This window comes from Hermetia illucens, chromosome 4 (assembly GCF_905115235.1).
Source record: "Hermetia illucens chromosome 4, iHerIll2.2.curated.20191125, whole genome shotgun sequence".
NCBI classification, from domain to species: Eukaryota; Metazoa; Arthropoda; class Insecta; order Diptera; family Stratiomyidae; genus Hermetia; species Hermetia illucens.
Genome location: NC_051852.1, coordinates 2,637,933 through 2,655,517, shown reverse-complemented (window position 1 = coordinate 2,655,517; position 17,585 = coordinate 2,637,933). Strand labels below are relative to the sequence as shown.

At 45.0% G+C, this 17,585-nt stretch overlaps 1 protein-coding gene across 1 annotated transcript; it reads right to left on the bottom strand.

Annotated features, from left to right (window-relative positions):
• Positions 1 to 962: 962 nt before the first annotated feature.
• Positions 963 to 3,433, bottom strand: LOC119654490 (glycine-rich cell wall structural protein 1.8-like). Its single transcript, XM_038059914.1, has 2 exons — positions 3,241 to 3,433; positions 963 to 3,144 (listed from the first exon to the last, which is right to left on the bottom strand). Exons 1-2 carry the CDS (start codon positions 3,250 to 3,252, stop codon positions 1,129 to 1,131), a joined length of 2,028 nt encoding a protein of 675 aa, XP_037915842.1. The 5' UTR covers positions 3,253 to 3,433; the 3' UTR covers positions 963 to 1,128.
• Positions 3,434 to 17,585: the final 14,152 nt, after the last annotated feature.

Here is a 17,585-nt window from a genome sequence, read left to right as displayed (position 1 = left end):
AAAATTCGACCGCAAAGGAAAAGTTTAATAAGAAATTGAATTCAGACATGGTTTTATGAATGAACAATGCTTGCTGAGCTTCTCCGACCACCACAGAAAAAGATCTTAACGACCACAACACAATACAACGAATCTTAGTTGCAATATCTGAAAGATAGTGTCAGCGGGTCTTTAGATTCCGATTATCACGTTTGTTTACGGATTTCTAGTATGAATATCGTTATGGCTATTGACTAGCAACGGGGGGGTGGGGGGAGGAAGAGGATATTTATCGATTTATGGTTTTTCGTGACGGTCCAATTAGATTGTCTGTTTTAAAAGCCAATTGTTCATGGATAATACCTTCTGAAATGATGGGTCTGTAATCGCATAAATAGCAATTTTGATGGATTTTAAAATCATCTTGCATCGCCTCGTGTTGTTGAGGAATCATCAAATGAATTATTCATAAATGGAAAATTAAATAAACACCAGTTTGTTGGGTTATTATCTAATGGGATTTCTACTGGTTCGAATTGTTCCAAATAATTTCGAACAATATCCGGTGATGATTTCATTTGTTGAGTTACTAAAGGTCATATTCAGAGGATGAATTAATTAAGGAAAATTTAAATAGAGAAAAACATAATTTTCAAATAGCTGGAAAAAGAACTGTAAGACGGGGTCGAACTCTGCATTTATACTACATAATAATGACATACCACTGAAAAAGATTGTCTTATTTAATCCAGGAAACTTTCTTCTGTTTCATAATGAAAATAACAATAGTCGCTGCCACTCACAGCGGCATCGAGGGTTAAGACCAAAAATGGCATCATTTGATAGAATAGGTTATATCAGAGTCTGGAAACCTCATGCAAACCACTCCCGTCAAAACTACTCCTTCATGTAGCTGCACACAAAAGGTGCATTCCATTCACAGCAGCTCGATATCTTCATAATAACACAATGAAACAAATAAATTTCTTTCGAATTTATTTTAGAATGTTAAAATGAGCTTTCCATATAATATACAATAAACAAACATCTTAAAACAATACTAGAGTGGCAGGAAATGCTATGTACAATAAATAATTATTAAAAATGAAACAATACAACGGACCTAATATCACCTAATAAAAGTTATCTCTAATGATGGCCTGGTGGTAAATATTCTCTTGCAGGTTTACCATGTTGTGGTGGAAGGTATGATCCAGACGGAGCACCGAAGCTAGTTGCACCAAAACCACTAGCACCTGAACCTCCTCCGATTCCCAATGATGCTCCTTTAAGACCTTGCGCCGATGGAGCAATATATTCTTGGTGTCGTTCAGCTACAACAAAACTAGCTTGAGGTGCCCCATAGCTATGTTGTTCGCCCAAACTCTGTTCAGCTCCACCGAAACCTCCAGCACCGTGAACAGGAGCACCATATTCAGGGGCAGGTGATGCATAAGAGCCACCAGCATTTCCGAATTCTTGAGCTGAATAATGTCCAGTCGATCCATCGGCAGATTCATGAGTAGCACCTAGAAAAACGGATGGACGGAATGGAGCTTTAGATGGGCCAAATCCAGCACCCGATGAAACAGACGAAGATGAGTATGAAGTGTGCAAGGTAGGTGAGGGGGTGACAGCAAGTGGTTTACTTTCAACTACGCTGGAGCCTGAACTGTAGTGACGCAATGACTTTTGTCCAGCTGCATAGGATGGAGCTTCATAGCCGGCTGAAATTCCAGCACCACTACTAGAATGACCAGATGTTTCCAAACCAGCACCCGCGCCTAATCCGGTTGGAGGAGCATACGAAGAAAGTGGTGGGGCAAGTGGGACACCATATGATCCAGATGGAGCTCCACTAGCACCAGCTGAATGACCTGCATCAAAAGATTGTGCTCCTAAGCCAACAGAGGCTACTGAAGCCAAGGCCTGACCAGCTGCATAACCATATCCTGCGCCACCTGAGAATAGACCAGCGCCTTCCAGTCCTGCAAGACCTGCATCACCATGTCCAATACCGACGAGTCCAAGGCCATGTCCTAGACCACTTCCCAAATCGGCTCCAAGACCACCACCGAAACCACCTCCCAGACCGCCTCCTAATCCACTTCCCAAATCGGCACCATGACCCCCATCGCCAACCAAACTTCCTGCATCATATCCAGCACTTCCGCCGCCAACTGCGCCATAAGAAGCACCTCCACTGATTGCATGTCCACCGCCAATACCACCGCTTCCAAAGCCAGCCGCGTATCCTCCACCTAGTGCAGGCCCACCACTTACACCAACGGCATAACCATCACCAAGTCCATGTCCTCCACTGAGACCGCCTCCATATCCACCTCCGATACCACTTGCCAAACCACCTGCGTATCCACCACCTCCTAAGACGTGTCCACCTAATCCTTGTCCTCCGTATCCAATAGCGAGTCCTCCAAGTTTACCACCCGCCAAGGGAGCACCACCTCCAAAAGCCAATGGTACTGCACCAATAGGACCTCCGTGACCGCCAGCTACTATTCCTCCTCCGACAGAGTTTCCGGCAAATCCAACTGGGATGGCAATGGTTTTTACTGTAGCAATCTTCCCTCCGCCGAAGGAACCGCCGCCGAAGGAACCACCGCCAAAGGAACCGCCTCCGTAGGAACCACCTCCGTAACCGCCACCATATCCGCCGCCTCCAAGTTTAATTCCACCCCCGAAACCACCAACACGTCCTCCAGAAAAGCCTCCTTTTCCACCGAATCCTTTGCCGCCGCCTGATGTAATGATGAAAGTTTCAACGGTTGGCCCTTGACCTCCGAATGATGCGCCACCCTTCAGTGGAACTCCTAGTCCGCCGTAGGAACCACCGAATCCACCGCCATGGCCGCTAGCGAAAGCTCCCCCTTGTCCACCTCCAAATGAACCACCGAAAGATCCACCATGTGAACTGAATGATCCACCATGTCCAACAATAGGACCGGGTCCTAGAAGAGGTCCGGATCCGCCTCCGCCATGTCCACCAATTGATCCGATAGGTCCTGCACCTAGTCCACCACCTGCATGAGGTGGAAGGTAGGCTTTCGACGGGGCTTCTCGTTTACCGGATTTCTTATCTTCTATACGCTTTCCAACATCTTTCGTGAATCCACCGGTGATCAGGAAGGAGCAAAGGATAACCACCTGAAAGTATTTTCAATAAATTTAAATTAAATTGGCTCCAGAACATTTGCCAAAAAAAATTTGCATAAAACACAGAAAAACTCAATCAACACGTACAGATAACTTCATGGTGACACCAACTGATAATGGGACAAGTAAAAGTTTTAAACTTGTCTAATCCTCCTTTTCTAGTTTGATCCTCTTTGTATCCAGATGAAATACACTTCGCGATTCCTGACGCCTCTCTAGTTAATCCAACCCGATATGCTGATTCGATGTGAATGATGCTCACTTACCAAATTCCAAGTGCTTTTATACCGTGAACCTTTTACTTATGCTCGTCATCATGGCCCAAAGAGCGGCGCTCCGCTAAGACAGGTGGAAGGCACGATCCATAGTGCCCGGATTATCCAAAAAAAGACAAAACCATCATAGATCCAAATGTGTATGGTATTAGGTATGCAAAAAGTCGGGAAAAAGACAACGCACAAGCCGCCAACCACTCCCTCCTTTTATTCTTCAATTTTTTCTCGTAATAGCAAACCATTGCCGGTCACGACCATACCAGTGCCACTAATCTGGTCTTTCTCTTTGGTAGCAGCAGCATCTTGAAGCAACCAATCCCACATCTGAACCTGACTGTGACCGGACGGTTTTATTTCGAGTGACTCCATGAAAGTGAGTGCGGTTAAGGTTACCTTCGTTGGGAGGTATCATGAGGTTTCGCTTTCATACGTCCTTGAGGTGTAAGAATAAGAATCACAAGAATTAATGTATCTTTATGACTAAATATCTTTTATTTATGTAGAATTGTGGAAATGTTAATGTTTTTGTTGCGGATGTAAATCATGATTGTGGAATTTCCGTGGGATCGTGTGCTTTGTGTAGTGGCTTTTGGCTTTTGCGCATTTACTTTTGATATTCATGCAGGTCTCCTGGTTCAAAAACTATCTTTTATATTTGAAAAAAGATAAACGATCTTTTTTCTATGCCCAAGCATCCTTGCTTTTAATCGGTAATCAAAAAAACACCATTTTCTTCGCTAATATAGTTTATTTTAGTGCAAAAAATTCCGGGGACAACTTATTTCCTTGAGTACTGACGGTGGTCAAAAAGATTCACATGAACAAAAAGGACACCAGCGAAGGAAACACATTTCTTCCTTTGACTACTTTGGTCGCTATAGAAGCCATACTATAACCTCTCCTTCGGATGTACTCTCCAGTGTCATAGACGTTGCAAACTATTTGCTGCCTCCATATCGTTTTTTACAATAGGATGGTACCCGGGATAGGGTCATTGGAATTAACGAGAAGAGGATACGCTCCCTTTTTCGATGCTTTCTTTTTTGTTCTTGGGACTCGTCCTTGGCCCTTGGTGAATAGCATATGTCGGCTGAGATAACCTAGAATCCTCAGTTTTAAACACCGTCTTGTGATACCAATCGTGAGGGATATGTGATGGTTCATTGGATTTGAATTGGTTTCCTGTAGATACCAAATTCAAAATGCCTACCTTTCCCGGTTAGTTTTAATTCCAGGAAAGGTATCTCCCCTTCTTCTCCCACTTCCATGATGAATTCAATGTTTCTGTGCGCATCTTTAATTTTTCTGCAAGGACTCCTATTTCATGCCTTTTGACGGTTGCCATAATAATAGATTCTTAGATGCTTTCCACTTTGATCTGGATGGACCCCGGGTCTGACCCCCTAGCTGGCAGTATAAATGCATCCTAGGCAGTAGTATTGAAGAGCGAACCGCGGATGACCCGTATACGTGGGGACACACTGGGAGTCCTCGGAGCCGTCGACAGCTCTCTGTCGATGAGGAGGAGCGTCACCAAAGGCATCAAAAACGGGCTGATGAAACTAGCAGGACTACTAGATCGCATCTCCTTCTACAGAAGAACAGCGGAAGACAATTAGAAAGCAGAAACAGCCGCGCTCCCCGCTAAGAACATTGCTAGCCCCAGACGGGCAGCAGACAACCCACTCCAAAGCGAACTGGGGAGAAAGCGGAAAGAGGATGACGGCCTGAAGGGGACTTTATCCAAGTAGCTTCCAGGGCCCAAAAAAAAGAAGGCCAAGAAGGATGAAAGGATACAACTAACTACGCCGCCAGAAACCCGCTTGGTCAAAGAGAAGTAGGCTACAAACCAAAAGCCAGGAGCAGAAAAGACGGAGAAACAAACAAGAACTAGACCGTCGGCTCTGCTCATTAAGCCGATGTAAGACAAGACATTTGCGGAAGACCTTAGTGAAATCCGCTACAGACAAGAAAACAACGGAACAGAAATGTCTTCCATACGGAAATCGAAGGGTACCAAGGTCCTCGTCGAACTGGGCCCGAATACCACTAGCAAAAGTACTTTCTGCGAAGCGGTCAAGGTGTTACTGGGGGAGAAGGCTTTTATTTCTAGTCTAGAGCCTATGTGTTGTCCAGAAATCCTAGATCTTGACTGCCTCACAGAAAAGTTCGAAGTTGAGGAAGGCATAAAGTGTAAATGTTCAGAGGTAACCAATGATCGGATAGGTATCACCGCTGTAAATGCTCGAGGCCAAAAACTCGCCGTGATGGAAGTTCCCGAGCAATATGCGAAGAAACTCCTTAGCAGCGGGAAAATCTGTGAATTGGATGAGTAGTATGCAGGGTACGAAAGGAGATAGTCCCCACGAAGTGCTACGGAACTATGAGCACACGTCAGCAACTTCCAAAGGTCCGGACAGAAGGTCAGCATGCTGAGGATGCGGACAGATAGGTCGCCAAGCGAAGACCTGCAATGAAAACGAAAGTTGCTTTCTCTCCAGGGATCGTGGTACGTCTGGTGAGAGTGTCGTACAAACTGTGGATTCGGAAGAGTATCCAATGTTTAGGGCGGAACTAGAAAAAACTAGAACGCGAATGGCATGATCCGCATTTTACAAAATAACATGCACCGGAGTGCAACCGCTCACCAGTTTCTAGCGCAGTTCGCTGCGGAGGTAAAGACTGATCTAGTGCTAATCAGCGAACAATACCGAAACACAGAACCGGCTTCATAGCATGGCAAAGGGAATGGGTTTGTCTGGATTCGGTGTTTAGGGATAACGTTTTTTAACATTTACCTGACGCCGAACAAGACGATGTCGGACTTTAGACGCCGGCTTGATGCTCTGGAGGACGCTGTTTTGAGCTAGGAGAGGCGAATCCTGGTAGGCTGCGATTTTAGTGCTAAGGCTCTTAAACGGGGCATGCTTCAGTCAGAGTTCCGTGGGAAACGGATTCTGAAAATTATGGCGAGAACTGGGCTTGTAATTTTAAACGCCGGATCTACGCCAACGTTTCGGCGCCCAGGCTGTGAAGGAAGCATCCCCGACATCACTTTTGCGTCGGAATCTCTGACACCATCGCTGGATGGTGTCAGAGACCTAGAACCTGCCTTCTCGGCAAATGATCACCAGTACATCGCGTCAGAAGTGGATGACGCTATTTGCCGCGGAGGTGAACATCGGGAAGTTCGTCAAAGCTCTTGGACCAGGCAGGGCCTCGCTGGAGGGCGGGGGTGGTAGCATCGCAGCTAACACCCTTGTAAATTCAGTGATGAACCTAATAACGACAGCGAGTGAGACTTCCATGCGCCGGAGGGGCCCTAGCCGTGACAAACCATTTATGTATTGGTAGATGGCAGAAAGTACCGACCTACGGAGGGAGTGTCATAAACTCCGCCGTTTGGCACAACATTTACACGCCAACAAGAAGACATGTGCCATAAAGCATCAGTATAGATCAGCAAAAAGGAGACTCCGCAGCGCGATAAATAAAAACCAAGCTCGCAACTGGCAGAACCTGGTTAACGAGGTGAATGAGGACCCGTGGGGGTTTGGCTATAAGCTTTTCACTTGGAAAATCGGTGCTTTGATGTGAATAGCGCGGAAAGCGTGGAGGATTCTCCCCTTTTTACAATGAGAAAGCTCGAAGAAGCGTTTCTCACCATCAAAACTAAGAAAGCACCAGGTCCTGATAGCATCCCGGCGGAAGTTTACAAACTAATGTTCCGCCTACGGCCAGGCTTGCTGCTTGGGGCATTCAACGCGGACGCGCCTGCAGGAGGGCATTTTTCCTTGTCGCTGGAAGTTGGCCAGACTCGCACTGATCAGCAAAGGAAAAGGAGACCCGGAACTCTCATCTGCATACCGACCGTTGTGTATGCTTTATGCGATCAGGAAAGTGCTCGAGAAACTGATCAGGAGTAGAGACTGAAGCGATTTGCACTGCCGAGAACTTATCCCCAAGGAAGTTCGGGTTCAGAACCGGGAAATCCACGGTGGGTGATGTTGTGGAGGTCGTGGATGTGGTTCATCGAGCAGAGGCATACAGCTGCCGATTTCAATGGATAGTGCTCCTCATAACGCTTGATGTCAGGAATGCCTTCAATTCCGTAAGATGGACAGATATGCTAGGCACACTAGAAAACTCACTTCACGTGCCACTATCGCTTGGGGATATTGAGGGATTATCTGAAAGACCGCTCTCTGCTCTATGAGACGCTAAAGTGCCAAAAGAGGATGGAAATCATGTCGGGAGTAGCACAGGGATCCATCCTAGGACCGGACCTCTGAAACGCTTTCTATGATAGTCTGTTGAGACTCGATATGCCCGAAAAGTTGCACCTGGTCGGTTATGCAAACGACGTTGCGGCACTTGTTGTCGGAAGCACTGTTGAACAGGCGCAAAGCAGACTTGGCATATTGATGCGACGGTTAAGCGGTGGGATGACTGCTCACGGTTTCAGCTTTGCGCTGGAAAAACCCGAAGTAGTCATCTTGACCAGAAAGAGAATCCCGACCCTGAGTCCCATATCGATCGGCGGGTTGACTAGGGAGTCAAGTCCAGCTGTTAAATATCTTGGTTTAATGGTCGACTCGAAGATGAGCTTCTTCGAGCAAATTAAACAGCAGCGGACAGGGCGATGTGCCGAGCTTTCGGTTTCCCGGCTTTTTCTGGTCTGGTTCCAGTACAACACGGTATAGGGGCTGTGGAATAGTAACTAGCAAAAGGGCAGAACTGATAGCCAACTCTTCGCGGTGAATGGTAAGTTCCTGGTAGCAATCGCTTCAATATGGCAATCAAGGATGTTATTGCTATCTAAAGTCTCCCTGATTCTGTTGCACTGTACAATATGATGATGGAGGACAACTAGACAATATGGCTTGGATTTTACTGTATCTGGTTCAATTAACAAACTGTCTTCTGAACTATGTGCTGCTAAGCTTAGACCTTATGAAAAATACCTGGTACTGGTACCTGGAACTACTTAGATGATGAACGTAACTGGATTTCACATGGATCCGATCAGACTCTATCTAGAGCGTAGAGAATATGCAACATGATAAGGTTGACACTAAGGATAATTTCATTAACCGAGTACTTGAGCTTCTTAGCATTCTTCTTAGGACGAATAGCCCCATACGCCCAGAGCATCATCCACCCATACCAAAGAGGCTCCACAAATTACTTGCACTATATTTTTGTCGACTTCAAGGTCGCCTATAATAGTGTAGCCAGGGTAAACTGTATGCAGCCACGCGCAGTGCGAACTCTTGGTAGCGTTTGAGAGAAAAATCCTCCGAAGAATTTTTGGCCCCCTACATAAGGATGGACGATTCCGCAGCCTCTATAATGATTAAATCTATAAGCAATACCATGACTGTCTGGTCATGGACAAAATCCGGCTCAACAGGTTGCGGTGGGCAGTTCACCTAGTCCGAGAGAGGATGATCCAGCCCGGAAAGCTTATAAGAGTAATATCTATGGTAGAAAAAGAAGAGGAAGCAGACCCTGCCTGAGATGGAGCGATGGCCTAGGTCAGAACGAATTATTTATTTATTTATTTAATTTACGGACAACAAACAGATTAAATTCCAATTAATTATTGTCCTCAGGAGGAGTAGAAACCAAAAAACTTATCCTACGTTTAAAACTACTTAAAGTAGGGAAGTTAAAAGGACCAAGCTGTTTTGCACTATAATTTCGGCAGAGCCTGGGAATTGGGAAATGAAAGTAGACTGCGAGCTCCGTGAAAGGCACGTTGAAAATAACTGCGCTATATGTGTTATAAGACGCAGGACGGCAGGTGATCTTGTCAGCGGCGAAGCAATCCATCAGACCCGAGGAAAGTTTAAAGAATGTGCATAGACCCAGATAGGATCTACGCTGTTGTAGGAAGGGAAGGTTCAGAAAGCGGAGGGGGGAGGGGTAATCCACACGAGGGAAGCTTTTCTTAAAGAGGGAGCGGTTGAATTTACGTTACACATTTCAAGGGCAAGATAATCACAGTTACGGGAGGGTGACCAGATCACGGAGCAATACTCGAGGGTATTCCTCACGAGGGAATTGAAGAGAGCTAAGGAGGGTTGAATGGAGTCAAAATCAGAGGAGGAGCGAAGTGTAAAATTTTGCTGCTCGATTGATGACATCAAGGCAATGGGTGTCAAAGCGGAGCTTATTGTCGAAAGTGACTTCGAGGTCTTGAGTGGAATTTAAGCAGGATAAGGAATGTCCTTCAAGCGAGTAGGAGAAAGAAGTGGGTGAGGAATTTTAGGGAGTAGCACATAGAGTGACACTTTTTGACGTTTAGCGCTAAACCATTAGCCGAGCACTAACGAACCAGAGTGTCCAGGTTAGACTGAAGGGAAACACAGTCCATAGGCGACGATATAGCGGAAAACAGCTTAAGGTCGTCTGCATAGAGCAAACAGGGACAAGTAAAGAGGGGAGGAAGGTCGTGAATAAAAAATAGAAATAACAAAGGACCCAGAATAGACCCCTGTGGGACGGCAGAAGAGGGGGAGAAGGAGCGGAAAGTACAGCCCTCAAAAGAGACGCGGCAGGATCGGTTGGAAAGGTAAGAGGCAAGCCATAAAACAAGTGGTATGGGAACTTTTAGGGACGAGAGTTTGGATAGAAGTATCTTGTGATTTACAGTGTCGAAGGCTTTCGCGAAGTCAGGGTAAATGGTATGCACTTCTTGCCGTGAATTTAGACATTTGGCGACAAAGTTGGTAAAGTCAAGCAGGTTGGAGGCAGTGGACCTACGTTTAACGAACCCGTGTTGCTCTTTCACTATGCGTTGGCCAAAGTGGGCGGACAACCAGTCGCTGACATATCTTTCCAGGATTTTGGAACAGGAGGAGAGGAGGGAAATGGGACGGTAATTCTCGGCAAGCGAACGATCGCCACTTTTGTGAATGGGGATAATGAGAGCCTCTTTCCACAAGCTCGGAAAATGATTCTCTTCGAGGCTTTTCTTGAAAATAATAGATAGGGAAAGGGAGATGGACTTACCAGTTTTGAGCAAAAAAAGGTTTGGAAGACCATCGTAGCCAGGTCCGACATTGGCATCAAGTTTGCCAGTGAGGTATTCGACAAAGATAGAAGGAAGAAGGGAAATGGTAGGCGATGCGGGCAGGCTACATCCACTATCGGGAGGGATTCGGAGGAAGGAGGGGGAACATAGACTGACGAAAAGTAGCGGCGAAGTAAATCACAAGACAGTTGGGGGAGTTAGCTGAGAGGCTAGAGAATTTAATGGACGGAGGGGATAACTGGGCAGGAAAGCGGGATTTGCGAATGTGGGACCAGAAAGATTTCAGGTTTCTGCGCTTTAGTGAGTCTTCCGCACTGGACAAATATTCGTTTCAGGACTTACGTGTTAAGAATTTGACCGAGGAACGAAGGGATTTGGAAAAAACTAAGTCAGCAACGTTTCTAGAAGACAAGAGCTTCTTTCTCGCAGTCTGTTTTTGACGTAGTTTTTTTGTGAATTTCAGTGGTGAACCAGACGGGGTAAGAGCGTAAGCACTTAGGAGAGGAGGGAACGTAACAAGGAAGATCAGATAAAATGGTATAGAAAGTGTTGAGTGCTTGGTCATACGTAAATGGAGAGAGGAGGCGGACCCAGTTGATTGACGCCAGGGCTGAATTCAGACTTTCGAAGTCCGCCTTACGAAAGTTGAACTTGGTAGGCTTGCGAGCGGCAAGAGAGTGGAGTCGGGATATCTGAACATCGAACTCGAGAGCAGGATAACGGGCGTCAGGGGCAACGTAAGACGGAGCATGAAGGGATTGGGAAAGATAACGTACAGGAAGGTTAAAGAGGACAAGATCAAGAGTGCGATCTAAGTGGTTTCTAGAAAAGTTAAACTGGAGGGCGCCACAGGTGTACATGAAAGTGGATAGAGGAAGGGAAGGGTGGGTCAAGTTATTAGGGAAGGAGGGAATGGGCCAGGAAAGCATAGGAAGATTAAAGTCGCCACAGACGATGAAAGTAAGTAAGGAAAACAAAACGATTAGGGTCTCTGTCGAAGAAATCCTCGCACAAAGAAGGCGGGCTTAGGCAGGGAAAATATACACACGATATGATAAAGGGTCATACGTTTGGCGGAAGGACACGTATGGTAACAGAATCGTAGGTGGAGGAAGAGGAGGAAAAGGTTATTTGGGGCGCAGAGGGGGGCTTAACAGCTATTAGGGCACCTCCGCCAGTTGTCTTGCCAAGCGTAGCGCAATCTCTGTCACAACGAAAAACAGAGTAACCTTCGAGGAGCTCAGAATCTAAAATCCTGTCATCCAGCCAGGTTTCAGAAATGCAGATGACATGATGTTGGAATGCTAAGGCAGACAGTTTGAAATCCAACAGCTTGGTCCTTAGACCCCTGATATTTGATAAAATAGCATATTATTGGAGTTATTGGAATTATTCAAGTTCGGCGAGGCAGGTGGGCCGGCCGGAAATTTTCACGAAGCTTAGACCTCTGATAAGGGTTAACGAAGACTCCCTGTGGCCAAAAGGAAGATTGGACGATAGCATCGAAGTCACGGGGATATGTCACTTTGAAGGAAGCTATCATTCGGTCAGGAGACCCATCCTTCGTCAGCTTCACACAGGAAAGAGGTGACAAAGTTGAGTTGGTTTTGCGTCTGATATAGGCCAGAATTTCGTCGGGCGTGGTGGAGTACGCTAGCCTTGACACGAACAGCTGTTTTGGTGGCGAGGCGATGTTCAATTGGGGGCCGCTCGGACGACATGAGGTCGGAAAGGCCTGCGGTTCAGCGGTGGCGGGCGGGGGGGGGGGGGGGTTGCCTAGTGAAGTATTCAAGGCATATACATGTCCCTAGGCCATGCAACAGTTAAGATAGATAGCAAACCTAAGGAATGTTATCTAACTAGAAGCATATAAAGTCGACTATGCGCTGCCAGCTTCTTTACCCATTTACAGTCACGTGTTTCAAATTTGCACTCCAACCACGAGTTTGAAATTTTGAAATTTGCAATAAGTGCTTGCGAACCATCCAAGCCCCTCTTTTAACATTGCCGTTGGGTATCTTAACACCATGCAATTATGATACGTTAACTTGTTGACAAAAAACACGGTAATTGCTGCTCTTTTCGTAATTAGGCCTGAATGTTGCCCATAGTCGAATGTTGGAAACAGTGATTGTTTCCAGTCGTGGAAAGTCTCATAGACGGAAATACGAATGCGGCGGTATCACACCATGATGGTGCCAGTACAAGAGTTCGTTCCCTTGTACCTTAAGATGAACGTGTCGTTCGTGCCCATCGGTCCCGTCAGATAAATTACGTGTTACAGTTAAGTGTTTTATAAAACCAAAGCAACTTCAATTAAATAACTTAAGATACTTGAGAGAGTATAGTCGAAGTGGATACTTGAATCATTTGTCGTAAACACCAAATAGCCATCTTAGCCATGTACTTATGGATATGAACCGACAATATGAGTGTGGCTTTACCCAGCCAAGTAATGATGCCCTGCATCTTTTCGTACTATCGCTGGGAGGCCTGCAATCCCGTCGAGCAATCCATCACAACCGAAATTGCCCAGCACGAACCAACTATCTACTATCTACCCACCAATGAATGTTGTAATTTCTGCTTGGGTTTCCACCGAAGACTTTCTTTCAAAGGTTGCGGCCAAAGACGGGGCGGATTTGGCTTCCTTCAGCAATTTAACTGTTCGCTTGTAAGTAATTTAAGATTTTTTCAATGTTAACTAGCTCAGCGTTTGTCGGATGGAGATCGTTGTCACGTATTTGTTTTTAATCTAATTTGAGGGGAAGATTAAATTGAAGTTTTGGTTTCTGGATGGGATTTATTAAATTTTGGTAAGATCATGAGATGGTTTCATGGGAAATTTCATCAGAGTCGGTTCAGATTTTTTTAGAGGAATTGAAAGGAATTACTTGAGATATGATCCGCACATGCTTTGATTAAGAGGGATTGGGAAAGAATACTGCTCTTCAATATAAATGAATTGGTCTGAAATTTAATCTTTTCGGATCAAGGTGAGAGCTATTCACTGTTACGAGGGGAGTAATGTTTATTTTGTAAAAATTTTGAGTGACTTTATTGCTGTTCGTACTTGATGTTATCATCCATCATTCCTTTCAAGTGATATATTTTTCGAGGATGAAACATATTTCCGGATCAGATTTCTCCAAATTTAAAGCACACTTTACTTATTACGAAAAACCTTGATGGTGGACAGCTTGGCCCGCGTGACTAAGGTGGCCAAACTAGTAGAACGATGGGCATCAGAAGTCGTAAAGTCGCAGAAAGCTGCTCAGGATCGAGGGCCGGATCCATTCAGGAGGAGCTAAATGATTTTAACATCTCCTCCAATATCCAATGTGGTAAAAGACTTAGACCAAAAGAGCCCCCTAAAACCTCCAGGAAACAGAAACGGAGGTCATTCGGGAGAAAGGCACAATGTACGCTATGCAATAAAGAATATGGTGAGGACATCCGGGTTCTGTACAATAAATCGTGGGGAAATGCGAAAGAATCGAAATTGCAGCTTCGACGGTAACGAAGTCGACTGAGGTGGCATCCAACCGTATACTCGAAAATAGGCGGAGAAAAATGGGTATCCGAGAAAAAGTGCAAGAACACCCAGCAAACCAGAAGGTTTTCAAAGAACTAAAAGGCGTGTTGCCCACTTTGAGGGAGCTAACACCTCGGTTGTTGGAAAAACAGTAGCCAAAACGATAGCACCGCCTAGGGAGTTGACGTCCAAAATAGGAGCAAATGAGTATCCGACTCCAGGTGGTGATCATTTCTTACACTGATAGTTTACCCTGTACAGACATATTAAAAAATATCAAAGCCGATCTTGGTCTGAAAGACTTGGGGGAAAATATCAGCAGGATCCGGAGGAACCAAAAAGGCAATCCCATGCTGGTGCTGAGAAGCCAAGTCAAAAACCTACTCGGTGAAATTGCAACAGAACGTGCTCAAAACCAAGCCAACAGACATATTGTTGGAAGCGGCAAGTCCCCTGAGTTCAAAAAGGTACAGTTTCGTGAGAAAATGAGGTTTAGTTAAATCAACCTCAATTACTGTAGGGTGGCTCTAGACTTGATCTTGCAGACCAGCTACGAGTCAAACGACTAAATGGCTATAATAAGTGGACCCCATAACGACCCTAACAGTAACGTATACGTAGCTTATTTCAAAGGTGAAGAGGTTTTGCCATGAAGGCATACAGGAATGTATAAAGCAGTTTACAGCTGAATTTGTATGGTCAAGAATGGGGTCTGACGTGGACTGAGTTCGAGAACATGTTGGACAAATTAATCTAGAGCGAAAATGAACAGAGACCGAAAATCATTGCCGGTGCGTTGTCCCTTGCCTTCACGCAGTTAGACATCATACAGGCTAATGATGGTCAGTTTAACGCTTACCGCAAATGAGGGTTTAGATCGGTTGCGGACCTGACTTTTTTTAGTCTGTCACGACCTGGGTATATCTCCAGTAATATCAGTGAACACTATACCCGCAGCATTGCCCAGGCACCTGAAGAAAAATGTTCGTTTAGGGATTGGGAGGGGGAAACAAATTGTGAGCAATTTACTCCCACTATTTTGGTTGAACGATTCCTCTTTTCGGGCTTAACACCCGAGTATCAAAAATTGAAACGGAGATGGTTTACAATGTCGTACCAGGAAAGGGGTGACTCGTCAGATGCTGTCATCTGCTCTAGAAGCCGAATAAGCACGCAGGTGTTAAACGCTCTTTTGTATATCCCCAAAACCGAACGTAGGTGCGAAATATATTGAACATAAATCCATCCACCATTCAAACCAAAGCTTGGCAGAAACTAGACATTTTTTTCTGAAATTGAAGATTCCTAAGTCCACATCTACTTGAGTCGGATCGGACCAAATGGAAAGCAAATGACTCCTAATTTTTTGGCCCACAGACTCTGAAACGTAAAACACTTTCGAACAGCTTTAGCCTTGCTGCCCCTAAGGCAGAGGTGCGACAAGGTCTAATGAGATGTTGCACACGGTCTTCGTCTCCTTTCAATTTTTAAAGAAGCAGGCAAACGGTTGGTAATCTGCACGTCTAAGAATTAGGAAAACTTCAGGTTGGTCTACGAATGCAACGGTTGAGCAAACATTTACAGATCTGTCGTTAGATAAGGACACTAAACCAGGCACACCCTCGGAGAGAAACATCCATATCACCACATATCGCGATGTATTACTAAAAATTACTTGCGGCTCATTTCGTTAAGAGGGCAGGCGCAGTAACAGTCTGCAGAGACCTTTAGATTGGGTTGTAATACCCTGCAGTACGCTGGATGAAAAAAAAGCAGCGAGCCTTAAGCTGGCTATTAAACCCAGACCGGACATATTTGTAGAGTTATTTGAAGCTTGCCTGGTGAATGAGATCCTTCCTGAAATATGAAAATGACGAAGACTGTTGTCGACTTAAGCTTCTAAACCTCCTACTAAGCTATCCTCCTACTGGAGGAAGAAATCTATGACAGATTGCTTGTCTATTTTTTAAGACTTAAGAAAATAAGACGTCTGTCCGTCTGAACCGATTATCACGAAATTTGGTCTGTGCGCCCCTTTACACGAATAGCGCCACTTGGTGGTTAGTTTGAAGGGGACTCCCCATACATGCGAAAGGGAGGTTCAAACTTTTTTTCACACAATATGGTCATGTGGGGTATCAAATGAAAGGAGAAGTGCCGAACTTCCGGTATTCCGACTTGTTTTTTATTTGAATAGAGTGATCCAGAGCCATCTACTTAAAGACCGGCCAAACTGATTTGAGGAACAACTTACTCCTTTGTTGTAGTTCATGGACCACTCTTTTTTTTTGGCCCAGTGCCCAATACTTCCAAAAGCGTTTTGGCTGATAAGTTTTGATCGCAAGGCAGAGACGATATCATCAGACGGGGTTTCAGCTTATACATCTACAGTTTTTGTCTTGGGTCACTTTGCTCTGCAGGATAGGGGCATGAAGCAGCGTCTGATGAGATCGACTATGCCCTGTGATCAAAAACGATCAGCTAAAAAATTTCAAAAATTACTCCCTATTGCTTTTCAGACCGACAATTTGACTTTCACACTGCCGACGTCATCAAACTGATTACTGGTTGGAAAGTACAGCAAAGTCATTACCCTTGATGTAAAAATGCATTCAAATCGGGTAATTTCATCTTATCACGAAGCGTTGTATAAAACCACGGCTTACATCAGTATGGGGGAACACATCATCACTTCAAAACTAGTAATCAAATACCGTGGAGTGGTGATGCGGGGTTCAATTTCAATTAGCATTTGCACAATGCTTGCAACTGCAGGTCGAATATGGTCCTCGCAAGGATCATGGTAAATGTTGCCAGCGCGCGATACACCTGTAAGCTGCCTACGGCTACCGTGGTGGGATATATACTGATCTATGCAGCGTCAGATTAAGGAACTAAATGGCATACCACAATGCTTGAAGGATGAGTGCGGTTTATAGCAAAATCGCCTTAAGATTATGTTGGGTTCTGAGCCGTCTCAGACGAAACCACCGACGCAGTAGTCGAAAAGATGCCGATTGACTGTTTGATCTATGACATAACCCAAATCCGCGATGGGCCCAGTTCTTCCACTGATTGGCACGAGGAAAACACCAAAACGAAGGAATCATTGAGCAGATGCCAACTACAATAAGAACGGCTGAAAAAGAGTCGATGGGGACATAGATAGAGAGAGTGCATGATGAGGTAAGTTATAATCGCGCCCAGTTTCTCAAAGGACATTGCAGATACCAAAAACATCTGTATAGATTAGATCTGAACATGTTTTTGAGTACCAAGATAAATGGAATGCAGTTAACCACCTACACCATGAACCATGCCAGATTAAACGTAGTTTCAGAAAGAGGCAAAAAATTCGAATTAGGCGTGAATCAAAAGGATAGACCTACATCTATTACGCGACGTATGGTGCGTTAGTTCCGCGGTAAAAAGGACAAAAGTTAAAGAGTCGTTTAAGTAGGTAAAAGGCCCATCCGCTGGAACATATGTATTGTGTTTTTTAAAGATTTCCTCTCCAAAAAAGAAGAGGACAAACGACAGAAGACACTGATCTATCCGAGGTAACTATACGGCGCCCCACTCG